General features: G+C 34.5%; 1 protein-coding gene across 1 annotated transcript in view; it reads right to left on the bottom strand.

Annotated features, from left to right (window-relative positions):
- Smp_166640 (hypothetical protein) overlaps positions 1 to 16,758 on the bottom strand; it is a gene marked incomplete at both ends in the record, with an annotated part of 100,971 nt that overhangs the window by 48,730 nt on the left and 35,483 nt on the right. Inside the window, 7 exons of the mRNA XM_018798216.1 lie at positions 3,334 to 3,797; positions 5,500 to 5,609; positions 6,707 to 6,871; positions 8,324 to 8,649; positions 10,556 to 10,915; positions 13,578 to 13,650; positions 15,901 to 15,987. Of these exons, the coding sequence (XP_018653180.1) occupies positions 3,334 to 3,797; positions 5,500 to 5,609; positions 6,707 to 6,871; positions 8,324 to 8,649; positions 10,556 to 10,915; positions 13,578 to 13,650; positions 15,901 to 15,987 (1,585 nt within the window). The remainder of the gene's footprint in view (positions 1 to 3,333; positions 3,798 to 5,499; positions 5,610 to 6,706; positions 6,872 to 8,323; positions 8,650 to 10,555; positions 10,916 to 13,577; positions 13,651 to 15,900; positions 15,988 to 16,758) is intronic.

Genomic DNA, 16,758 nt, shown 5'->3' with positions numbered 1-16,758 from the left:
AGCGTACACCTTAACGATACCATAAGACAAAAACGGTTGAGTTCTACTACTCCTCTTCATAATATCTGATTCTGGATGTATTGCGGTCCTCGTAAAATAAATATATGAAAAATAATTATTTTCTTTTGCTTGTTTTTTAACAGAAATAGTTTTACATTCGGTCTCTGGTTCGGTTATAACTAGATATGAAACCAATATAGAGCTGGTCTCTGATATTGGCTTCATTGAATCACTGGATGACGATTCAGATTCAATCATTGCACCTTCTACATTATTGCTTGTTAGCGGTTCATGAAAAACTTGTAAGTTAGATTCATTCATCTCCTGTAGTCATTTCTAATCTTTTCAGAAAATGCATATGTTTTACTATTAACTAAATAAATTACTTCAGGTTCGACTGGTCAAACATCATGTCTGTGATTTCCCAATGAGTTACTTCCTTACTTAATTAGTTTCGCCTGTTACTCCCAATGGAGCATAGGCCGCCGACCATAATTCTCCAACCCACTCTGTCCTGGGCCTCCCTTTCTAGTTCTATCCAATCTCATGTCTGTCTCCAATTCTCGGCGTAATGTGTTCTTTGACACTCCTCTTTTCCTTTCGCCTTCAGGATTCCATGTGAGGGCTTGTCTTGTGACGTAGTTGGGTGACTTCCTCAATGTGTATCCTATCCACTTCCAGTGCTTCTTCCTGATTTCTTCATCCGCTAGAATCTGGTTTGTTCTCTCCCACAGTAACTTGTTGCTGATAGTGTCTGGCCGACGGATCCGGAGTATCTTGCGTAGATAACTGTTAATAAAAACCTGTATCTTCTGGATGATAGCCTTCGTAGTTCTCCACGTCTCCGTCCCATACAGTAGAACTGTCTTGACATTTGTATTGAAAATTCTGACCTTGGTGTTGGTTGACAATTGTTTTGCCTGTAGCGCCTTCCGGGGGTTATTGCAGGTCCCAAGCCCGGATAACGGAGGAGAGTCATGCATGGGTTTAGCGACCCCATCCCGTAGAAAACTAACTCGCTAAAAAACGCTAACCAGAGAAAAATTATTCTCAATGAGTAATCACCGATATTTCATGAACTGCTTCTACCGCTTCGAAATAAAAGTTGGTAGTGGCTAGCAGTGAAATTCAGGACCTGCTTTTCGTCTTATTTGAAACTTATCAGTTGAATGTCTCTGTTTGCGCCCCAGTGTTTATGTTCACACCAGAACACAAACCTGATATCTTTCACTTCAAACACCCAACATATTACCGATTAAACTAATGAATTCAAGTAGCCGCTGGCTTGTGCAACGGGAATGAATTTTAATTCACTTGTAAGGGCTGTTTAAACTTTCCTGTTGTTAGTTTTAAAGTCAGTCTTGATTGATCAGTCTCCTTTGGAATATGTACAACCTGACTGTTGCAGCAACAATGTCTATACTAGGTCTAATGTAACAGACAATTTTGATTTGGTCTACGATTTAAACCATTGATATTAGTTAATTCGAATCTCAAAAAAGCAACACAACTCTGCTTCTTTCTATATCCCTATTAAAACAGTAGCATCTCGTCCGTCGACATTTATTGTATCCTTGAAAAAAAAACGGAATTCCTACTTTTCTTTCAACTTTCACGTGATCAGATTATTGGTTATGAGAGCAGATAATTGTCGAATCCGTACAATGACTACTTCGCATAATGCCTGAGGACCGTTAACCCCTTCTTCCGACAACTCATAAACAAACAACCGACACTTAATTGTTTCTCAATACAGTTTCCCCTATTCCACTACCCAGTATGAACACGATCACAATAGTTATAACACAAAACTCATGTGATAATAATTATTGTATACTTGATTATATATCAACATAAGTAGGAAATTACAACGTGTGCATAATTGTCAAAGGTTTTTGAAAACTAAGTAGCAGGTCTGTAATTATTTAACAATAATTCAAGGAAGATAAACCATACAGGAACAGCTGATGCATCAATCAGAAGCTGACGATACGTGAAATCAGAGTTTAATCTTCTTTAAATTCTCTGCTTCAAATAGAAATCAATCATTGTGATATTCTAGCTAAACTTCTGAAAATCACTAAGAATTGAACAATTGTTTTGTCTAGGCTTATACCCGTCAATAGAGTACACCCACGGTTCATACGGTAGATCGAACCCAATACTTTAAGACCTCATGATTGGTCTTCAACCTTTAGGCTACTGAGTTTTAGCATCCAACAGGTTATATTTTTAACTTCAGTCTATTGGGGATAGTGTGACATCATCTTCCAACAACATGGGTAAGAAAGTGACTGACACTCAAAGGTGTGTTAGTGATGTAAGATAGAAAATTCAACAATCTCTCCAAACCCCTCCAACACTATTACTTAACAACACTGCTGAATATTAAAGCTGTACTCAAAAGAAATAGTTTTCTATGCACTTAAACACTTCCTTAACATGGGACTTAAGCCATTTTATTGAATGCTGAACATATTCATAAGAACGATTAGGTAATTTTGTTATTAAACTTGAAAGTTTAGAAAAATATAAAGTGCTGACATACACAAGCGGTTGATCGTTAATGAAATAATTATAAGTACTCAGTATTGAGAGAAAAACAAAACTAAAAATCGGTGAAAATAAAAGCTATACACTACTTCTTTGATTTGCAATAGTTTCACAGTCAACTTGAATTACTGGTGATGCGAAATAAAAATACAACAACATGATTTTTACCTTTGTAAGTGCTCAAAATGATCAATTTGTTTTTCTTGTGGTTGAAATCACGAACCGATTTTAGCAAGACCACCACAAAAATGTAGAAACACTGGACGGCCGTTGTAATCTAGTATGGGACTTCTCATTAATGGATATTCACGACCACGAATCAGGGGAGTCAACCCTTAAACCTTCGGCAAGGGATTGATCGCTGAGAAGTGACCAATGTCGTGGTTGCTTAGTTCTTAGTCTTAATCGGATTATATTGATCAAGTTGCAGTGTAACCTCTGGCTTAAGTAAATTGACATGGCATGTACTATGTTGAGACTTCAGGTGATTAGACGTAATAGACAGGAAATCATGTGCTTAATCGATAGAATCCGATCAGCATGAAAAGAAACCTAGAAAAACATGACATTGACGACTGCTTAGTGGCCAATCATTTTTAAACATTCCTCATCTCGACAGGAGACAAGTAGCTTCCCAAATTCCTCAGTGGTAAAGTCGTACCTAGACTATGGGGTCAGGTTAGAATCCCGATTCGGGCATCAGTTCGGTCAAGAATCCAACTACAAGCTACTGAAAAAAAAATACTCAATTATAAAATTTCATTTTTTAAAAATACTTACTTGAAACAGAATGTCCTCTTCGTGAAGGATGTTGTTTCGCTGTTTTCCGTTCAGAATGGACATCAGAATATTGTTTAGAATTTTTATCATCATCCGATGAGTCAGTGTTTGTTGTTGTTGATGTGGTAGCGGTGTTTTGAACTTTTGTCTTATTATTAGAGTCTTGTAGAAAATTTCCCCAAATATTTGAAAAGTGTTGATTCAGTTCCATCTTAACATTGCTAGTATTTAGTAGGAAATTTGTTACTGTTGGTTCCAACAGGTAAGTTATAATTTGTGTCGTTATCATAGAATCAGATAATGCTAATGGCGAATTCGGTCGTTGAATCAAATTTGGACCCCACACAACTGCCAAATTTCTAGCTGACATACGGTTTATTTCTTCATTATCACGAATATGTGCAAGTAAATAAATTAGCAAGGCCAATAATGTCTGATTAACTTTGGGAAGACTACGAATCAATCTGAAATTTGATATATACGAATTAAATGAAAAGAGATATATCTTCATAGAAAGTGATAATCAGTAGCAAATAGCAATTTTTGAAAAAAATATCCAAATAACTGGTAGTCCTTAGAGATAGCCAGTTGGAAACGCTGAACCTAGATTCTAAGTTAGCTGACACACGTCAATTTAGCAGGTCGTCTCAGTAAAAGTTGCTTCCCAGTGAATTCGAAACCTAGTCATTCAGTTTCAGATTTTGAGAGGCTTCAACTCACTCATACACAAATACACACTCACTCATGTATAACGTAGATTTGTGCAACGGCTGAAGTTGCCTCATCACGTTAGCACAGATAAAAAAATATCGTGACAAATTCCAGAGTGAAAGTAGTAGCATCATCAATAATGCTAGAAAGGATTAGGTACAGAGAGATTTTAGGACTGGAGATCCACCGAAAGACTAATATAATATGTATCTGTGCTATCACCAGCGATTCCAGGCTATTTTATTCAACATTTCCAAACAGTGGTTACAATATTCATGGGGACCACAATCAGTTAGTTTAAACCCACCTATATGGCTCAGTCCAAGAGTCAATGATTTCATGAACTGATGCCACATCTTGATTTAGCCGCCCCTAGTTTTCTCCAACCTAGACTTACACCAACAAACATCGCCGTTCGAAGTAGGAAGTAGTTTGGTATGTACGGTACATGTTCACACCCCCTCATCAACTGATATACCATTTTTACATAGTACCCTATGCCTAACCTCAGCATTGACCATTCAGTGGTCCCAAAATATACGAGCGATGCTTTGAAAGTATCTATGATCGAATACTACTAATCCACAAATGTTCTCTATTCGTTATGATAATGTTATGATTTTTGTCACTTTCAATTATCACACAACAAAATCGCCAGTCCTAGCACCGACTTATATGACCTTGTCCCCGTGCTAAACCAATGACATGTCAAATAGCACTAGCACCCTTGAGTCAACTCTGAACCCTAATTGGCCCTTCTCGCCTAGCCCTATCCGTTTGAGTTCAGAACACAATTTCAATTTCCACTGTATGAGTAATGTATATCACACATACGTAGTTTATATACAACCAAATCAGACCTTATCACACCATGAAGTGGAAAATAAGTCATACAAGGTCAAGCCAAAAAGTGGCTGTGAGTGTGAGGGACTGTAACTCATAAAATGGGAATAAATTGAGAGTGGTCAATCGTATAACAGTAGTTAATAGATCGAATGAAAACTTATGATAAAAGGAATATATATATATATATATATATATATATATATAGTTATCCAGTAAGAATATATGTGGTGATAGTCCATAAATGATTCCTAGCAGTTACCATTCATTTGTTGTTCGTTCGGATACGAAAAAACTAGTTTCATACTAGTTTCATTATAAGCAAAGATGTATGGCGGCTAGCAGTAGAATTCAGGACACGCATCTTGGATTTCAATGCTAGACACTATCCATCTCAGATTATAATGCTTGTGACTTAGTGGTAATATCGAGGCAATCCGCACAGGATGCACATATGCCAATAAGAGAGAATGATCAATTGCAGTCCTAAACATTAATGCGAAGATTTAAACAAAATATATGAAAATGAACTAGTTATAGTGTTTTTTTCAGTGGTAAATTTGGAATGGAAATGAAAAGAAGAAAACTAGAAGAAAATAAACTAACTCTAACCTTTCAAGAACCTGTAAGCGTTCCGATGCTGAATTAATTTCAGTTAAACTGGCCCATTCATCCCAATTAGAGTCGATTAATAAATGACCAGGTATTTCACAGAAAAATCTCTATTATATGAGAAAAAAGGAAAGAAAAGATGAGAAAAGGAAAAAGAAAGTAATTTTATTGAAATAAATATTAATGCAGATTGATTTTATTTTAATTATAAAGAGAGAAATAGAATACTTACTTACTCCTGTTACCTCTCATGGAAGAGCATATGCCGCTCACCAGCATTCTCCATCGAACTTTCTGTCTTGTTTCCAAGTCAATTAGGTCATACATTTGTGATATGGTAGTTTCCTTTCTCTCCGAACTCAAGGCTATTGTTCAGTCACAAATAGAACTTACGCGATACAAGTCTCAAGATTGCATTAAGCAACCTATCAGATGAAGGTCATCAAGTATATTAAGACAACTCTCACTCGTTCCCTATTTATTAAGCATAGAATATTAGTTGGAAGACAAGACTAAGATATGAAACATTTGAAGATGATATTCATCACTTACTTGCCTCAATTGTAGTACCCAGAAATAATGAATAGCTGTCTTGTCTACTTATGGGATTCATCAAAACTAGAAATTCCTAGGTCTTTCAGAGAGCACTTAACTATTGATGACCAACGGTGACTATTCTCAACATCAGATCATTTGTAATATTACGTGACGAACAACCAATGATATCGGTGATTACTATTGTATTTACTGTTACATATACGAGAATGAAACAGACATCTAGAGCTCCGAAATGTCAATGCTACCTCAATTAAGGTCAATCAGTGACGAATTACATCCGTCGAACGCAATAATAATTATGGTAATAATATCTACAAGTGAAGTTAACGAGAGTTCAGTTAGGGTAAACTAATTTATTACTCTGTCCAAAAGTACACTGTGCCTTCCTAAAATATGAAAACTATACATTAAATACATTATTTGCACATCATCCATCAGTTGTCCTTCACATACTCTAGGATTCTTTCACTTATGTTGTTATTCCAATCTCTTTATGTTCCACTTCCTCTTCTCTTCAATTCAATCGTCTTCTGGTAGACATTTCAGTTCCTATTGCTGCTAATATACTACTTATATCTGTCAACATAAATAGCTTACACCATACAAATACATATGTAAATATAATAACTGTACATTTATTTAAACTCACTTTTAAAACACACGATGCTAAAATTGGATTACAATTATTTGGTGTAATCATTTGGATATTTTCATCTACTCGTGCTCTCATCAATTCAATTTGACTATGAACAGCTGTACGCCGAAATATTCCTTCAACATTTACACCATTATAATATATAATAGCAAATAGATTCTAATAATGAGAATAGAATAGAGAAAACTCAATATAAGTATATTACTTTGAAAATTGAACTTAAAGAGGTATTCAATGAAAAAATATTAGTATGCAGGTATGGAGGTTGTCGAGTTTCATTAAAATCATGAACCGACCAATGTTAGTGCACTGTTAAAAACCTGGAAGCACTAAATGGCAATTTCGTCTTAATATGGAACTTCTCAGGAGTGAGCGTCCGTGATCCCGCATGGAGGAATCGAAGTGAGGATCGTTGAATATCAGCTCGGTGATCTAGGTGTTGGGCGTTCACGTGCGAGACCGGTTCGACCCCCACGTTCGGGGTCGTGTATACCCACTGATGAGGAGCCTTATACCAGGACAAAACGATCTGCCAATGCTTTTGGGTGTCCAATGGTAGTCTAACATTGTTCGGTTCATGATTTCAATAGAAACTTATTGTTTGGAATTTCGCCGTGTAATTATTACTTTAATCTTATATTTGCCTATTCGTTAGTTTTCATTTAACCCATAAACTATTATTATATGCCTAATTGTTCCAGAATTATCATCAATTAATTAATTAACGTTATTGTAGCAGAGAAATGTTCCCCTTACTGTGTAAGCTTTCAATGGATCTAGGACTATTCTTTAATTGTCGCTAACTATTTACTATTTATTTCGCCATCCACCACTCCTAATACAAATTGTGATTAAAGTGTGTGTTAAAACTGTCCCTTTTCTTGTATACACAAATAGGACGTTAATTTACCTTAGACGAGTATCTGCACTAGATTCCCTCCCAGTGTCTACTCTACAGGACTTTAACATAGATCAAGAACACGCAATTAGCCTGACTAGAACGTATATATAATTCCTCACCAAAACTGACACAGTCCAACCACGAATGGACAGTCAATCGATAATAATAAATAATAAGGATAGGGGAATATATAATTCATCTGACACCTGTCAGACTATCTACATGTATGATTAAGTAGACAAGCAATCATTATCACCTCGCCCACACATCAGTGTGTCTTCTTATTGGGTGTGCTATCTTGTGTAATCAGACATTTCAAGTATATAATTTCATGCAATCCAAGTTTTTATCTAACTGGGTAACATAGAGAACTAACTCCTCCTGTAGTCCTTCTAGGGTTACTGTAAGTCCCAAGCTCGGATAAAGAAGGAAGGTTGAGTATGGGGTTAGCCACCTTACCCCGTAGAAAACAACCTTGCTAAATAAAACACTAGCCACAAATAACTAATCTGCTTCCTAGCTACTGCCGTTTTAGGAGGGGCTCGAGGACCAATCAGCGTTAAGATCTTGATTGTTGTTCGTTGGTTAATTTGTACAATCAAGAAATAGGTCACCGGTCTGACTGGCAATATACTACATGATATCGATTCGAATCTCTAAAGATAGCAAAATTACACAGCTTTCCCAAAAACAACAGATAAATAATTTACCACTAAAGATTCTGGTAATTGAGAATCAGGCCAACATTGTTCAGGCAGACGTCCAAAAATTTGTCCACATTGTATTTCTTGTGTTGTACCAATTTGAAGTGAACTAGTACTGATTGCACCACGTAATGGTACATTAGTACTAGTATTTTGTTTGGTAACATTTGCATTATTATGATTTAAGAATATACTGGATTTAGTCATCATATTATTATTTTGTGTCATATCATTTCGACGATTTCTTGATGCTGAAGTTGATTTCGCTGTGGAACGTCCACGTTCTTGTTTCATATATTCTGTAGATTTCATATCAGATTTTGTCGTAACTTCTAATCAGGAATAAAAATTACGAAATACATATATATATTTAAAGGTGCTTATAATTTTCAATGTCGACGTTAAAACATGATTGATGTGATTAAAACATCCATGTATATGTTATGCATATCATTGATTCTAAGAAATATATCAATCATGCATATATGGAATATAATCTAAGGCTAGATTTTTATTCGTAAAGTTGGATAGCGTCCAGAAGTGGGTAACAATAATGTTAGTTTCTTCTGTTTAGGGCTCGTAGGCTGGATATCCTTGTTACATCTCAGTATGTTGATGTTCACACACTGAGACTTGCTCGACTCCAATACCTTTTACTCCAAATATCAACACAGTATACAGCAGCTGACAAGTTTCAAGTTGGATGAAACGTGTGTCTTGGATTCCACTGTTAACCAGTATGCGAATTGGTTAAAGCTAGTGATTAAATGTTAATATCGAGGCGATCAGCTTAGGAGGCATATATTCTAATAGAAACTAACTAATTATAATCTTCAGTATCAATTGCGGGAAGATACAAGTCCTCAACAGATATTCTTTATTTAGTTAAAATAATTTTACCGTACAAGTAGAGAAATTAGAAAGAGAGGTTCAATAAGAAAACTATTATGTGATTGAGTAATGGAAGTAGGGAACCATTGAAAACAAGAAAACCGCTATACAATTATTCTATCCTAATATGAAACTCGATAGGAACGTATGCATTATTACAAAATCAATCTGCCACCAAGCAGATAATCGAAGATATCAAGGTGAATGAATTACTTTTGAAACATGAAAAGGGAATCATCCACTGATTTATCTCTCGTAACATCTTTAATCAATTCGAGATTTACTATGATTGTCAGTCACAATATCATCAGCAATGACTAAACACCAACCAATCTCGAAGTATACACTTTTCTGAATAATCTACAAATATAATCAAGGAATTGCTGATGAACATTTCCTGATTTTTCTTTAATATGTAATTGTTCAGCTAACAACAGTATATGAGTTAAGTTCTATTTCAAAACTTTACTATTATAAAAGTTTCTACTGTTAATAGTACAATGATAATAAATCATTTTTGAGTATTTCAGAAATTTCATAATGGAAAGAGATGAGAAACTAGTTATACAGAATTTCTTAACTAATTGACCTGTCTACCCAATAATACTACAGGAGAGGACATGTCTTGACCTAGGTTAAGGTTTTGACAGGATAGGTTGACTGGTTCAACCTTGAGGTTAGAAACACGCAGTTCCGAATTAAGACTAACGACCTTGGGAAGAGACGAAAACTATCCTGTCACTTTGTTGGTTGACAGGCGAGAAAGAAGATGAATCAAGTGGAAAACTACTCAATTTATTCCTGATTCCCAATTTCCAATTCCAATTCAGATTAGTGTAAAAGGATACATGAATTAATAGATGATTAACATGACCAAAACACAAAAAACATCTAGAAAAATGCAATTATGTTCAAACTAAACATTAGGGTAAAAAACAGAGTGCAAAAGGTTACGTTTAAATCACAATAGCTTGAAATGGAAAAGGGTATAGAAGTGAATCATGCATCAAACGAAAGCTAATGACTGATAGTAATAACCTGGGGATAAAACTAAATGTACTTTACAAACTTTGAATTAAATTAAATAATCTCGCCAAAAATAGCTTCCGTTGTTCGTCATGGTTCATTTATTTCTCTACATATATCCATCTGATAACTAAAAAGAGTTGAATAGCTGTCTCATCTCAATGTTACATTTCTCCTCCTCACTACTCAGTGAAATCCACTACTATGACTGATTTCAGTCGGAATTGAAACTAGGACCTCTGACTGTTGTGATCAGCCTATGATGAATATTTTATTTAGAGGCAAAAAATCTACTGAATGAATTAATGAGGTATATCTCACTTTGATAATGATGTTGAGGTTGATTATCTTCAGTTGAATAATATTTGTCTACAGGACGAAGTACAAAACTAATTTTAATTTGATCTCTTGAAATAATGTAATCATTACTGTTGTTATGGTTATGATCAGTTGTTCTATTTTCCGATTGTGGTGATATAGAGGCTTTCTTTATTAGATCCAATATATCTTTATAATGATTAGTATTACTGTCTGGACTATTATTCCCAGTGATATTACTTATATTAGTAGTATTGCTAATAGTATTGAAAGCACTTGTTGCTGATTTAGGAGTACTCAATGCAGAATCTGTAGAATTCAGTTGAACACTAGAGAGTGCTATTAAGAATGGATTTTCTGGACCTGTAGATGAAAAGAAAGGTATGTTATTTCATGAGTGAATTCAATGGGAAAAGATCATTTAATTATTCGTATGTTATGTTCGTTCTAGATTTATTCTAGTTGAAGTACCATTGAAACCAGAAAGCATTGGACTGTTGTTTCGTTCTAGTATGGGACTGTTAAGTACTGAAAACCAAAAACGTGCCAATATGGATTGAACCTAGAACCTTAAGGTTTCATGGATAACACTTAGCCACTAGAACCACTGAGCCGATCTCTAGTAATACAATTTTAACACCAACCAATTAGCGATATAGTGCGACGATCATTTTATGTCGTTGGTGGTAACTGTTTCACGACAGACATTTCCGAAATCTCACTACTCACGACTTTTCAATCAATTCACGGGATTATGATATATTTGAATAGTTATCACAAGATAATACATTTATATAAACACTACATTACCTGAAATACCTTTCTTATAAATCAAGCACTCATATTTCTATTGACAAAAATATTAGTACAAAGGAATAAATTTAGTTTATAAAGCGAATTTGATGAAATATTTAGTATGTACAATCGTTTTCTACTCAAACTACGTATGTACTGAGTTAATCATTCGGCAATTTCGCTGCGCCTGTGAAATTCGCTCTTTCTATGTTCCATCACTGTCGTCTACATAGGATAGCTCACATCCATTGGGAACAATATTTTAGTAATACCGCAGTTCGACAATACGTATTCTGACACAATAAAGATAGCTCAGTTAGTATCACCACCTCAAAACACCGAATTCGGGTGGAATAGTCATGTTTTACGAATGTTATTCTACCGACTCCCATATCGTGTATCATTTGTTGACCCTGAAGGAGTGAGTGAAAAAGTGGCGAAGTGGTCAGTTTATAACACAGTATCATGGTACGAAATGTAGCTGCATAGGACTAGGGTTTGTCTTAGTAGATCAAATACGACTCTAAGGTCGGAATCCCAATGATAGTACAACTCACTAACTTGAGACACTACTAGATATGACTGATTGACGGCCGTGTTGTTATACTCTTCATAATTGTGAAATGGTCTTAATTAGAAGTCTTCTTTGGAGTATCCTTGATTGAGCTGTATCTTTCACCAGGCATCATTTCTGTATGGTTATTTACTGACTGTACTGTCCATCTCTTTTTATTCTTTCATAATACTCTTTATTCTTTTTTGTGACGCTACTATCCTATCTCCTACTATAAATAAATAAAATACTGATTAGTAGCTAATTTTACGTCTAGGAAATTCATAATGCTGATAGAATTCTATCAATCAAGTTGCTTAGATACTAGGTAGTTGAAGATAGTCGACAGGATTTCCTGCTTGACCTAGTTTTCGTATCATTTGTTATTCGACTACATTCGGTTGGGACTTATCGATCCATATATTTAGGTTCAATAAATTCATTACGAAAACTCACCAGTTACGCAATAGCACTGGTGATAATGATTATCTCACTTCTGATATGTCTGAACTCCATCAGTCACGTGACTTCAGCTAGTAACTTCAGGCAGCTTCATCTAGAGGTGGTCATTATTGATCTCAATCGTTAACGAAAGTTATTTTATCAAATTATAAACCGAACCCCCAGAAAAATCTCTATACAAACAATAAAGACGATCCTTAACGTGAAAAATGTAATGGATAAAAAGTGCAATGAGGGAGAACGCATGTGAGGACAACCGATTGTATCTAGCACGAAATTAAAGAGTTACTTGATAAAATAGAAAAACCATACTCCAATACTTTATTTACAAACTTTTCAATAATTGCCTCAGACTTCATTGTTTCTGCATTTCCATACTAATTGCTTTCTGTTTCCGTTCTTTCCTTCTCGATCTTATCAACCTTCTGCTGTTAGGCATTCTATTCCTGACTGGCGTTATATACTACTTATGTCGACATGTAACACACACCACAATAATACTGTTAAATGTGATAAACGGATACATAGATAATATGAGACCCCTCCTTAGGTCGGTTCGTTACTCCAGTACTATTATTCAATAATTTTCACAGGTTTCTATACTGATGATTATAATGTGCTCACTTATGACCGATTTCAGTTGGTGATTCGCACCACTCTAGCGAGAAGGAGAGAACAATGGAGTCCAACCATGTCAGGAGTTAAGTAGTTACTCACATAGGATAATGGACGATGGCTATACAATATTGTGAACTGATTAAATTTAGACAAGTACATCATTGAATGTTGGCGTCAGCGATCCCAAAGCCAAGCACTCTCTCCGTGATCTTAGAGTCTTGGATGTGCACTGTTAATGTGTCTCGGATTGGCACAAGACAGTATCTTAGTTTATAATAGCTACTTGACTTAAGTTGGTTCATGATCTCAACAAAGCAAATGGTAGCTTTATTTTCCTTGATTACTCTTTCCAAGTTAACTTACAAGCTGTTTTTTTTTTCACTTATCTAATTGCTATAAATGTACGCAAGTAAGCACTACTATTATTATTGTGTACACTTGTTACCTGTCTATTATTATTCCAAGATTATGTAAAGTGTGTAAAAACGAGTACTAGAGTGAAATCGATAAATATCACAGTGTATTGTGTGTAACACAATGATAATAAAAAGCTAATTAATTATTTAATTACTTTTAATTCAACAAATTCATACTTACCATACATAAGTATTTCACGTTCTTCTCCATGTGATTCAATATAACGTAGATATAAATCAGCTTTTGTATTATTCTTTGTAATAATAAATATGAACAATAATATACTACTTATGAGTATTATTGATAATTATGTTTAGAAAAAATTAATTATTCAATTATTCTCTATTATTGCAACTGGAATGCTTATCACTGACTTCTTAACCCTTCCCTACAACCCCCCCCTGACTACTTCTATACGTCAATTTTTAACAAAATGAAAAGAGTGCGAAATATGGGTAAAATTTTAACTATAAGGTTAGTTTATATACAGAAAATCGAGAAAATTTATAGGACTCCATGTGATCTTGATCTTCTAGACCGTCCTGGAGATATACTGAATATGGTAACGGTATAGATAATTGTCCAATCAAAAAATGTGTACCAACTAGCATACAACCTGGGTCAAACAGGGCTATAAATTTACTCCATTGGTTCAACTTCCTATTTCGACTTAATTTTTCACACAGTAGTCTATAGTTAAACTGATTAGTCTTTTTCTTTGTTGATATATTCCTTTCGCACATTTCCAGTTCACTTATTGGATAAACGAATTTGGCCTTTGTGGTTGTATACTTTCGATGTTAGAAACGATGTCTGAATATCACACGCTTCCATGTTTATACATTCTGAATACTTTTTCTAATTTCTAAAAAAGAATATTGTACCTTTAAACAAGCGAATAACATTCCATCGCTTGTGTTTTTATATATGACGCCATACAAATTTAGGACTAATTTAAATAGTCGGTGGAGTTTTTCTGAGGAGGCTGGTGTAACAAATAGATAGCAAAGGAATCCCAGGTGCCAGTTTCTCCTAAATTTGGACTTTTCAGCTTCATGTACCAGTCAAATCCCAGCGTTAATGTTTACACTAAGACTCAAGCTCCTTGCGCATTTTACATTGAATTACAACTGAGTATAGATAGTTACTAACTAACCGACCAATTACAATCATTGAGTTTCAATAACGGGGAATTATAAATCCTGATTAACAGGTAACACAGAGTTTTGAAATCATGATCGAGAATAACGAAAATTCAAGTGTAGTTTTGTTTGACTAGAATGTTTACTTACGAACTCAGACTGGTTGAAAATGTCACTTGTAATTGTCACTTTGCTTGAATAATATCTGCACATATAGAGTTATTTGTCAAATTTTCTTACATATCCAACTATCACAAAATGGTTTTACAAGTCTATATGCAGTACTAGGAAATTCTCACTGTATACTCACTCCTTTACAAAAAAAAATAGGTACTATAAAAAATGAATTCTAACAAGTGTACTGTCTAAAACCATTTACTGATATACAATGAAATAATAATCTCATTCATCAAATAATTATAACCCTCAAATTTAAATCATGAGTTGATTGATCTTAGTCAAACCATCACTGGAAACCTAGAAGTAGTGAACACCTGTTTCATCGTTGTATGAAACTTATCACCATTATACATTTAAAACTTCATCAGGTATCAAACTCAAGACTTTTAAGTATTCAGACGAACAATTACCCTTCAAATCATTGAATTGACATCTAATGATATACATTTTTAACTTCAGGCGGTTTACAATATCACCCTATCACTATTCACTGATATTAACAAGATTCTACGAATAATATATTTGTAAAATCTCAGCGAATGAATTTGTAGTAAATTCAACGTTTCGCCTGGCAATTTGGTCCAAGCTTTTTCAAGGAATTATCTAATACTGTGAAACTATTAGCTCTAATTTAGACGAAAGTTCTTATATATTAACAAGATTCGTTGAAAATGTGGAGCACAGAGTCTTAACATACTGTTTATTTCAAAGTCAGCAACCCCTCCCTCTTGTCCAAGTTTATGGATGCCTATTGTTGAAATAGTCTCAAGATAGGATGAAACAGCTGTCTTACACTCATTAGATATTTGTAATCCATACAAAATAAACTAATTTTTTACACACATATAAAATATAGTATCTCATTAAAAATGTTACATAATCTACTTGTTAGCAGGATATAAATTAGATCAAAGCATGTTACGTGCACAATTTTGTTGGAGTACACTGACCAGCTACTTCTTAACCAATCCACGCTAATGGATATCTGGAGATATACCAACTTTTTTTCCTTATTATGATTCCTACTCTCATTCAACCCCTTTTATTTGGAATATAATTACATTCCTATTCAATCATGTTCTAATTTGAGAACTTATCGATTGAAATAGTGTCTAAGACTAACTAAGCAATAAGAGTAGCTTAATCATAGTAACAAAAAATCATAACACTATTCAACTTACTATATTAATATTAAGTCCTTCCAATGATTTATCTTTTAAATGATCTATTGTCATATCAACAGAAATATTATGATATTTATATATTACCTAGAAAAAAAATTTAATCCAAATTCAATTAATTAATTAAAACAATTAAGTTTCTTCTTTCAAATGAGTTTAAGATCAAACCATAATGAGGAATGGTGTTTGTATTACTATTATTATCATTATTATAATTACACATAGAGACCATTTAATTATTTGATTGGTGGTTAACAAAGACAAACACTTATCAATTATTATTATGTTCTTTATTGTGATAAAATTTTGATTAGTAACGATGTGTTAACAGAGATAAGATCAATATCGTCTTCCTTTTATCAATAATAAATATATATAGATGAGTATCAATTTAATGAATTTAAAAGAAATTCATTGGTAAAAGTACATTATACTGATGACCTTGAGAGACTTATCAGCTAATTAGGAAACGGTGACTTGTTATAAACTAATAAACAATATAATAGTTGAAATCACAAGTCAATTGAAGCTAGACCACCATGGAAAACCTAGAAGCACTGGACGACCGATTCGTCCTATTGTGGGACCACTCAGCAGTGCGCATCCACAATCCTGCCCCACGAGATTCTAACCCAGGACCTACCGGTCTCGTGCGCGGACGCTTAATTTCATGGATCGGTTGAAGTTAGACATTAACACCGTTGGATGCCGGCTCAGTGGTCTAGAGGTTAAGCTTTCGTACACGAGACCGATAGGTCCTGGATTCGAATCTCGTGAGGCAGGGTCGTGGATAAGCACTGCTGAGTCGTCCCACAATAGGACAAAACGGCCGTCCAGTGCTTCCAGGTTTTCCATGGT

The sequence above is a fragment of the Schistosoma mansoni genome, chromosome 6, assembly GCF_000237925.1.
Source record: "Schistosoma mansoni strain Puerto Rico chromosome 6, complete genome".
NCBI classification, from domain to species: Eukaryota; Metazoa; Platyhelminthes; class Trematoda; order Strigeidida; family Schistosomatidae; genus Schistosoma; species Schistosoma mansoni.
This window is presented reverse-complemented; position numbering and strand designations above follow the sequence as displayed.